At 40.0% G+C, this 10,187-nt stretch overlaps 2 protein-coding genes across 2 annotated transcripts; one reads left to right on the plus strand and one right to left on the minus strand.

Annotated features, from left to right (window-relative positions):
- Positions 1–2,612: 2,612 nt before the first annotated feature.
- LOC128709448 (probable cytochrome P450 313b1) lies at positions 2,613–4,378 on the minus strand. Its single transcript, XM_053804445.1, has 4 exons — positions 3,829–4,378; positions 3,685–3,754; positions 3,043–3,608; positions 2,613–2,962 (listed from the first exon to the last, which is right to left on the minus strand). The coding sequence occupies exons 1-4, from the start codon at positions 4,376–4,378 to the stop codon at positions 2,613–2,615; spliced, it is 1,536 nt and encodes a 511-aa protein (XP_053660420.1).
- Positions 4,379–6,495: 2,117 nt separating this feature from the next.
- Positions 6,496–8,835, plus strand: LOC128718860 (cytochrome P450 4c21-like). The gene is made up of 5 exons (XM_053812475.1): positions 6,496–6,667; positions 7,288–7,485; positions 7,553–7,738; positions 7,798–8,415; positions 8,480–8,835. The coding sequence occupies exons 1-5, from the start codon at positions 6,496–6,498 to the stop codon at positions 8,833–8,835; spliced, it is 1,530 nt and encodes a 509-aa protein (XP_053668450.1).
- The last annotated feature ends 1,352 nt before the right edge of the window (positions 8,836–10,187 follow it).

The raw sequence follows: 10,187 nt of genomic DNA on the forward strand, positions 1-10,187 counted from the left end.
CTTTGATTAAAAGCGAGATTCAAGTTGTGTTCAATCACTAAACGTTCCACTCACCAACGCAAAGATCACAGAAAAATCATAAAACTGTGCTCATATGCCCATGGCCAAGAGAATTAAAAAAATTGACGGGATACCACCTTTTACCGTTTATTTACTTGCTTATCCTATGCTACAATCGCTTCGCGGCCTTGCTGTCACCTTTACCACAATCTTCTTTAAATATTCTTGTCTTAAGGTATGTGGCATTATGAATTCTGAAGATCAACGAGTTATTTTAAGTTAACTGGTTATTGGAAATACTACAATTCTACATCCTCCAAAACAGTAAAATTCATAGCTCACATCAGGCGAAATATGAACCGACGAAGGTAAACATGTTTGTGCATGATAATGGTTTCTCCGTCTGTATACTACCGTCTATATATTGCACAGTCTATACGGCATTACAAGGATGCAAAACAAACAGAGAATACGATAAATTATTGTCCTGCATGCTGTTCCACCAAATTCCACCAGTCGTAACTTACCGCACAAGCACACGACGAAACAGCACTTCTCAACACCTGAGAGCACGCGCTCAGGCAACGATCCACGTTACGGCTGGCAACGCTACTGGCTAATGAGTGGTTACCAGAAACCGTGGTGTGAGCACAAAATGAATAGTTGTGGTACAAGACTACACGTTTCACCGATGTGTTATGTGCGTTGGGATTTTTTCGTCACGTTTCTCCGCTCATTGACGGGTGGCTGAACAGTCGCGGGACTTCCGCGAGTTTCGCGATGCGCTATGATAAATTCATTGAATGTGCACGCTTGACCAATCCCACCTGTCTCACCGTGTTCACATGTACTGGCGATAGTGGCAGCAGAGCTACTGATAAATTCATCATATTCGCCCAGGTCCCATCAAATAAGACGATGACGAGGACGATAGGGCTAATAAGTATAATAGCTACCGAGCGAGCATTAGTTTTTTTTTACTATTTTCACTACCTTTACCGTTAGAAAGCGCTACTAGGCATCAGGTTTCGCCAATAACTTGCCTTTGTCGCTTAAACGTGAGAAACATGATCGTATCTTCTTAAGCTGTTCTGATGCGTTCTGTTCTGTTGCGCGCCAGGCACACGCCAACCGTCCTGCAACCAGCTACAACTAATTATGATGGCGCTGTTGGAAACACCGTACGCAATATCATTATCTAACTTTTCTAAACCGTTCCAGATTTCCGCGTTGAAATTCACTTTTTCCTCACTCATCACACATACACCGAGCGGCAAACAATAGCATGCAACACTTCGATACTTTCAATCGGACGTCCACAAACAATTAAAAAGCTTCGCAGCTATTGTGATGTAATTACAGCAATAATCTAAACACGGGAAGAATATTTGTCTTAATAGCTTTACGCGGAATGTGCGCTTTATTATCACAATTGGCAAACCGAGTCAGGTCAGTGCGGCGCGGGCGTGTATAAAACCGAACACGAATGCATTTTACACTTTGTTTCATTGATGTGCTCGTCATGTTGCTACATGCTAGACAAGTTGCCTGCCAGCCAGAACAAACGTTTTACGTAAATACACATTCTCACAGCGTTCTCCACGTGTGTGCGGCTCGAACTCACCTGAGTATCGTCCCGCATCGTTGAAACCCAAAAAAATATAGACAAATCATCAGCACGATAACGAAGATGCGGTCAGTGCTAATATATTTGATCTCAATTCCCAATATTTGGGTATGATTCTGAACCTGGTGAACCTGAATTTAAAAGATAACAAAATACCCTTATTCATCTCCATTTGTATATATTTACAAACTTCGTTTAAGCTAACTAGTCCGCTTTATTGACGATCTTATCTGCTTATCATACCAGTGCTGCACGTCCTCAAGGAAATCCAGTGTAAGGTCTTCCTAGAAGCGATAACCCCGCAGGTATTTATGACCAATCTGCCGTCCAATCCACCTCAAATCCTTTCGCTTATCGATCGAACACTTAAAGCTATGGCACACGTTCGTAAAACCAAAATATGTTAGCTGCAGCACCGCACTGCAGGTGTTTCCTAACGATCTAGCCAGTTTCGATCAGATGAATGATTGGTCAGTGGGTCGTGTGTAAGGTTCGTATCCTCATAGTAGCTATCATCGCCGCCGAACTTGTACGAGCATGTCAACCTTGCACTCGATGGCAATTATTATTTCACACAGCTAAGCGGATCGCATTGAAGAGCGACGTCGAAACGCGTGACAACACGCTTTCATCACTGTTTGTCTTGAAGCGTTTTGCGTGTTGCTAACAATTTATTTTATCAATATCCACTAGACAACAAGCGAATTGTTGAAGTTATTTACAATTTGTTATTTTGTTTGTTGGTTTGAAGTTCTTTGTTCAGTGTAATGAATAATATTTTGTTGACGCAAAATAGTATTTCAAAGACATGGAAAAGAAGCTACTTCAACTGTAATTTTATTTGAACAGAAAAAAGGAAACCTAATTTTACTTAACATTTGTAACATTATCTGTCAACTTTTTTTAAGAATATTTGTTTTATTTCAATAAAACCATCAATTCTGTCATAACTGGTGTTAAATTATGTTGAAACAAACGTTTGCTATTAAGTGAGCTTCCGCCGAACGACACGAACAAGGTGCTTATTGGCTATCTTTAGCGTAATGTCTAGTTTCAATACTAACTGTTCCATGGTGAGGTCCGTCGTAAACCTGTACGCCGTAAGCAAATGGCACAGCATTACCTTCATCGACATTAGGCCATACTTGTATCCGATACAGTTGCGCGGCCCTGCACTGAACGGAAGAAAACAGTACGGATGTCGATGAACGTTGCGCTCTGGTAGGAAGTTGTCCGGATCGAATGTGTTTGCCGCCGATCCCCAGTGTGTTTCACTGCGCTGCACGTTGAAGATCCCTAACACTACCGTCACTCCACTCGGGATAGTCGTCTTAGCTGTAGGGGTTATTGAAATAAAGGGAAAATCTCACAAACCTTTCATTCATGAGCGTAGTTCGACTCGTCTAAAGTATTACAAATTGTCGTATCTTGCGTGCATTGCCGGGCGATGATTGGACCGACGGGAAACAGACGCATTGTTTCCTTCAGCACCATTTCCATGTACGTTAGACGAGAAAGATGATCATTTTCCACTTCTCCGACGGAACCACCTAGAGTCGAAACAATTTCCTCATATACTCTTTGCTGTACATCTTGGTGAATGGCCAACATCAGGACAACATGTGACAGTGTTAGCGCGGACGTTTCGTTTCCTCCCAGAATGATCGTATCGATTTCGTCTCTGATCGCACGCTCATCAAACACGCCCGTTTCCTTCGCGAGTCGAAACAGCTGATCGATGTATATTTGGGGTTTGCGATAATCATCTGTGGTTTGTTTTTCTTCTGGGCCAGAGTTCTTTATGCCCGTACGATTTTTTATTTCTTCCAGCTCGTCACCTTTCAAGGCAAGCACTGCACGCGACATTTTGTAGGCAGTGGCATAGCATTCCTGTTGAATTTTGTAGTAGGACGTTAGACGATAGACCCACTCTGGATGGAGCCACACCTTGTACAAACGATGATTCAACAATTCCGATGCTCTTTGCAATTTGTTAGCAGAGAAAGATATATGTTCCAATTAGTGGAATAGAAATAAATCTATATTCAAATATCTACCTTTCAATAGCCCCAATGTACTCATCCCCTTTCTCATTCTGTAGATTCATGTTGGTGCCTAGTGTTGTAGCTGTATAAAGATGTGTTGTTACACAAGTATCTCGATTTTTAATTAAAGATAGTCATTCACCGAGCTACTCTTACCACAAACCATATCCAATGTGCATTTGGCAATGTACTCGTACACGTTGAACAGCTCCCTTTCGTTCACCCGCAACCCAAGCTGATCCACTAAGATGGCACTTTTGGCATTGAAGACCGACACGAAGCTGGCCAATATTTTTGCATTAAAGCAGGGGCTAAGGTGCTTTCGGTGCACTCGCCAAATGCTAGCAGGTGCGGAAAACAGTCCCGTTTCACACTGGAAAAATCGATACACATCTGCCTTCTCGAGACAATGGGGCGAGTTGAGCACTGTCTGGAGATCGTCCGCATTGTCGATGAAAACGAACAGCTTTGGGCCGAGCCAAATACGACATGGCGATTGGTATGTCTTAGTAATGTCCAATATACACCGAAACTGCTCCTCAGTACTTTTTCCAAAGAAAAGATGCGCACTCCCGATCAAGGGATAATCACGCGGCCCGGTTAAATCACTTGACAGTTTGTAGTGTTTCCAACTTTTTAATCGCCACACAATCCAATATAAAACCGATAAACCTAACGCTATCACAACAGCCACGGACGCGAACATATTCGACAGGGATGGAAAAGGGAAGTACAACCAAACTCCACACTCGACGTCCCACTAAACAGTGGCATCCACTTTATCGCGACTTTTATACGACGTTGCAGTTTTACGAATCAAAAAGTTCCCGGAAGTCAATCACTCATGACATTTCATGTTGGTGGTTTAGTTATCCCTACGGGTAACGCACAGTTGGTGATGGTGCAGTTTCCCTTCGAAAGCCTGCAAATTTTGTCTACTCATGTGTTCTTATTGGACTTGTTGAAGCCCCACACCGATCGTTGCAATTAACACCATCCAGGTGCGATATGTTGTAATACGGTCGACAAGTCGAGGATTATATCTTTATGACTGTTACACTGCTGGAAATACAATTGTCATGGGATATTTTATGTTAACTCGTCCGATATTTTTTCGACGCCAAAGAACATTGGATCCTCAAGATGAAATTAATCGAAGAAGATCACAACATAATTTACGAAGGCAGCATGATTATTTCGATAGCCACTTAGAGCATAAACTGAAATTTGTAGAACGGATTACTATTTGCTTTCATTTCCATTCGACCACACCCGCTCATTGAACGATGAAATGGCAGTTTTTGTGCTGCAAGCTAGCAAACACTCAATTAATGGCATGTGTTTGAAAACACGATGCATAAACTAACAGAGCACTATTTAAATTGCACATTCTACGCATGCTCAATTGCACGTGCTTCTGCTTAAGCATCCACTCAAAATTGTAACTGTCTGTTAAGCATGTGGTTTATCGCTTCAACACATGTTTTGGGGCTAAATTGCTCCGAAAACACTCATTAAAATTGGATGAAAAGAGGGACGTTTATGCTAAACGTGAGGGGAACAGCCTTTTCGTAACTAATAGTAAGTTATATTTTTCAACATGTGTGTACAAATCTATGAATATTAAAACGAAACGTATGAATAAATTTATACTAAGCTTGTTTCAAACTCCGCTCATGCAAATTTCACTTCAACTGTAGATTATGATATGATGCTACTCGTAAAATTTTCATTACATTCTAGCAACCATAAAAAACCACAAGCTGTTCAAAAAATACCACAAGCAATCAACAACGTCAGGCTTGCATCTTCTCGCTGTAAAACCTAACATTGCTTTCTTGATTTATGGTTTATTTACAATCCTTCGTCCAACTCCCTTGCCAGCGGAGAAGGTGTGAGAAGTTCATGTTGTTCGACAAATGCAATTAACCATAAAAACTTACAATCGAAGGATGCAGATTATACGCACTTCGTAAGATTGTAAGTTTTGTCTGATTACTGTGCACTGCTGTGAAGCTAAATCATTGACCTTGGTCCTTTGTTTGCATTTACGTTGAGCTCACATTTTTAGTGCTTAATATTAGTAATTGTGTTATAAGCTAGAGCTCATAACATAAAATTCAAGCTGATCTACTACTTTGTACGTATGTCTAGATGGAAATAATTGATCATGGTTATCCTTCCTGAACTTTCAAATTTCGATCAAAACAATTTTTAAAACTCTCGGCCCCGTTTGTTTTAGAACAGGTTGTTCGTTCTAGAAATTGATCATCTGTAAAGAAATTCTTCCATTGTGTACATAAACGCATTTTATTGCTGGAATAATTCCTCACTAATTATCTACCAATGTTTGCCTATCAGCAAACAGCTTACCTATTCGATCTACTAACAATCCACTACGAGAGAGAGAGAATAGAATTTATCGTTTGTTTCCTAAGTTATTACAAGGGCTAGGCAATGCTCAAACCATTGTCGCACGGTAGACTAGACAACCAGTAAAAGTGTACGATTCTGTGCCCCTTGGATGCTATCACATTGAAATGCATGAGATCAGCTGACGCAGTCGCGAAACCACACACATTTTCGCTGTGATTTCGCTTCGGATCGGAGTGAGAGCTTCCTTCCATTTCAGGCTTCTATAAATTGAGGTTCGTCGCCGTCCACGCGGTTCAGTTCTTTGTGAGCCTCGGCAGGCGTGCGTGCGTTGTGATCGGTGTAGTCGGCGGTGTGATAGTTCTACGCTCTTAATTTGTGTGTTCACGAGACGGTGTGACCAGAAGTGATCGTGTACATGGTTGTTTTGGGTTCACTACCAGCATAGATATGGCAGTGCAGTTGGTGCTTTTATACATTATCGCGGCATTGGCATTGGCCACTTTGGTGTGCGTGCGGTGGAAGCGTCGGAAACTGTACGCCGCAGCGGCAACCATGGATGGGCCACCATGTTTGCCATTGGTTGGTCATGTGTATCTAATCTTCGGTAAAAGAAGTGGAGGTGTGTGTTTTATACCATCAGCTATAATTATACCAAATATAATGTTATCATGTTATGTGGACGGGCGTGTGTGTTCGTTTGTAAAATCCGTGTCATATTAAAGATGTTAAACTTGTGGTTGATGTGTAGACTAATAACATGTAATAACGATGAAAGTGGAAGGATTTTCAACCAGTTGCGTAATTGTAGCAACATTCTAAGGAAAGCCTAAGATTACATTTATGAATTAAAAAAAGGCAGCAGGACAAAGTCTCTATATAATTTATCATTAAATATACGAAAACAAATTGTGCTGGATGGGATATGGTTCTGCAGTACTCATGTTGTGTATTTTTTATTTGTGACGGTGATTGCTGTTTGGGTGTTGTAGCAATCAATAATAAACTAAAATTGGTGTATCAACTATTCCAACAACAAACCTACATATAACAAACCAAACATCGATCGATCATTGAAATTCAATGTGTTCCTAGTTTCTGTGAAAATCTTATAAATCAGAATGGAAAAACAAATAACTCTTTCTTTTATAATTTTTTGCATAATAAAAAAAAAATTGTGATCCATTGATTTAACAGAGGACCACAGTAAAGCTTGCTTTTCTTTTCTTTCGAACATTGCAGAAGACATTCTACAAGTACTAGACCGATACGCTCCCAGATATAAATCTCCCATCGGCATTTGGATGGGACCGCAACTAATCGTCGGTATCAAGGACAATCCCGATTACTTTCAAACGGTCATGAACTCTCCACACATGTTGAACAAGATGGACCAGTATAACTTTTTCCGGATTGTAAACGGACTATTCGCTGCTCCAGGTAGATCAAATAACAGTATTCTGACTTAAATACTTACAAAAGCGTCACGGAATTTTTCTTTCCTCAGATCATGCTTGGAAAAGCGAAAGAAAGTTGCTCAACCGATCGTTCAGTCCTACGATGCTGTCCAGCTTTGTCGATACATTCAATGACAAAGACTTCATCATGGTGGAAACCCTGCGCAAATTCGTTGGAAATGGTGAAATTGATCTGCATTTGTACATCGCCAAATGTACAATTGATTCCATATTTGGTACGTTAAAAGTTACCGCAACGATTTCGATTGATTTTTACACCTTTATGATAATTTAGGAACTGCTTTCGGTAAAGACCTCAACACTCAAGGTCACGATGGAGCCGATGAGTATCTGCACTGCTTAGACACATTTTTCTCGCTAGTGTTCAAGCGCATGCTCCACGTTGAACGCTACCCAGAAAGCATCTATCGTCTCACAAAGGACTACGAACTTGAAACGATTTGTGTGAACATTATCAAAAACATGTCCCTCGATCTGATGAAAGAGCTGAAAGAAAAGTCAAAGCAAGCTAAGGCCACATTGAGCAAGGAAGCAGCATACGAAGGCAAGCCGGCGCTTAACTTTGCAGAGAATCTGTTTGATTTAGCGGAACAAAATCCTTCCTTAACTGAGGAGCACGTTAAGGATCATATAGATACCATGATCGTGGCTGGACATGATACGACCGCTACCACCATGTCGAACCTATTACTCATGCTAGCCATGCATCCGGAGGTACAGGAAATGGTCTACCAGGAGGTGATGAGTGTGTGTCCGGACAACACAAAACCGGTGACGATGGAAGATGCAAACAACCTTGTCTATACGGAGATGGTGTGCAAGGAAACGATGCGCCTGTTTCCCGTTGGTCCTTTAATAGGGAGAAAATGTGTTGCGGACGTAAAATTGGATGGTAAGCGATTTAAAAACATATTATGTCCAGATATGTTGCTCTACTGTCTAATTTCACATTTCAGATAAACACACTATTCCTGCCGGTTGCTGTGTAGCACTGGGAATCTACCAAATACATCGTGATCCTTCAATCTGGGGTCCCGAGTCAAATAAATTCAATCCTGATCACTTCCTTCCCGAAAAGGTGGCTGAACGACACCCGTATGCTTATCTTCCTTTCAGTGGTGGACCACGGAACTGCATCGGTATCCGATACGCGTGGCTTTCAATGAAGATTCTTATCGCTCATCTCGTACGGAACTATCGCTTTAAAACTTCGCTCAAAATGGAGGATCTAAACATAAAGTTTGCTATCATCTTAAGAATCACGAATGGGTGTCTCGTATCGATAGAGGATCGCAGTTGTAGTCCGGTTTAGTTGAATCGAGTGATACCTGTATTATAAACTGCTCGAAATTCCCATTTACAAGACTCTACTAAATTATATAGAATAAGACAGGCTCAGTCCAATGTAACAGAGGATAAATATATGAGTTTCTTATCCGCCAATGCATGATGTAGTTCTCAATAAGGAAGAGCAGCTAGGCTAGAATACATTCATTGACTTGTAAAGTAGTAGTTAAAAACTAGCTACTAAGATCGGTTTTGGATCCTAAGCGAATATAAAAGTATTCCAAAAAGAGATAAATTTCGCTCAAACTATGAAAAGGTATTATTCATGCTGATGAAAGATATGCTAAAGAATTTTAAAATAAATTAAAATAGCTTTTTGAACATCTGTTTTATATTCGTTCTAAATATTTTACATAAATTATGTCTTTTCGATTGAATAAAATTTCAAAATACTACTTGTGTTGCTCATGTTCCGTTTTTGAATGTGTTTCTATGAGAATACAGGGCTTTACAATAGATAGGACCATGGCAAGTCCAACGTACTAAATCGTGCAAACGAATAACCGAAACGAGGAGGTTGAAAGTGAAACACAAACAAATATTGCACATCCCTAGCACTTAGGAAGATATCATCAAAACATGACACTAGTTCATCGAAATCCCCTCATTTCATACAATATTGTTTCCCATGCGATTTGAACAACTGGAGTTATAAATTATTAACGCCAATAGTCATAAGCAATATTTATTCTTAATTATACAGTTTTCTAGAGATAAGCAAATAAACTTGGATTTTTGTGTTTTGGACCACAGTTAAACTGTTCCAAATGTGTCATTAATTGCCACATTGGCAATTCTCGAGTCTGTAGCTAACTGTACACATGACTGACTATCCAGCTACGTGCAAATAAAGGCAAAGTAAGAAATGCCCGAAATGCAAAAAGATCTCTTGAGGTATTGGCACTTATACATATGAATTTATAAGCATAAACACTTAAACACTTTCATATCATGGAAGAAAATTTAATTTAAACCGTGACTTAAAAAGACTTTCATTACTATTAAGTAATGTTGTAAATTTATACTGCATGTATTAAAAACAATCCTCACTCTACAAATAATTAGAGTCTAGTTCTTCTATTTCTCTGCAGATATACGACGTAAGCTGATCGACCAAGACTATTCTATGCTGGCTTGAAAGACTCATTTCATTTAAAGATAATGCGCATTCAGTGTTGGTGAAGATTGAATTCATCCCATGAGTTCGTTAAGACGCTATACGAAACCAATGTGATATTCATTTCCCAAAGGTATGATATACGTTAGTGATATAAGTGAGATCAATATTTAAAAAAATATATCAGTGCATCTGTTTAA

This window comes from Anopheles marshallii, chromosome 2 (assembly GCF_943734725.1).
Source record: "Anopheles marshallii chromosome 2, idAnoMarsDA_429_01, whole genome shotgun sequence".
NCBI classification, from domain to species: Eukaryota; Metazoa; Arthropoda; class Insecta; order Diptera; family Culicidae; genus Anopheles; species Anopheles marshallii.

Excerpts from the sequence above, each read along its gene's own strand:
- LOC128709448 (XM_053804445.1), bottom strand. The coding sequence starts at position 4,378 with ATGTTCGCGTCCGTGGCTGTTGTGATAGCGTTAGGTTTATCGGTTTTA. Across the intron at positions 3,609-3,684 it reads TACATTGGGGCTATTGAAAG|AGCATCGGAATTGTTGAATC; the intron begins GTAGATATTTGA and ends CAAATTGCAAAG. Across the intron at positions 2,963-3,042 it reads CACGCAAGATACGACAATTT|CTAAGACGACTATCCCGAGT; the intron begins GTAATACTTTAG and ends TAACCCCTACAG.
- LOC128718860 (XM_053812475.1), top strand. The coding sequence starts at position 6,496 with ATGGCAGTGCAGTTGGTGCTTTTATACATTATCGCGGCATTGGCATTG. Across the intron at positions 7,486-7,552 it reads CGGACTATTCGCTGCTCCAG|ATCATGCTTGGAAAAGCGAA; the intron begins GTAGATCAAATA and ends TTCTTTCCTCAG. Across the intron at positions 7,739-7,797 it reads TACAATTGATTCCATATTTG|GAACTGCTTTCGGTAAAGAC; the intron begins GTACGTTAAAAG and ends ATGATAATTTAG.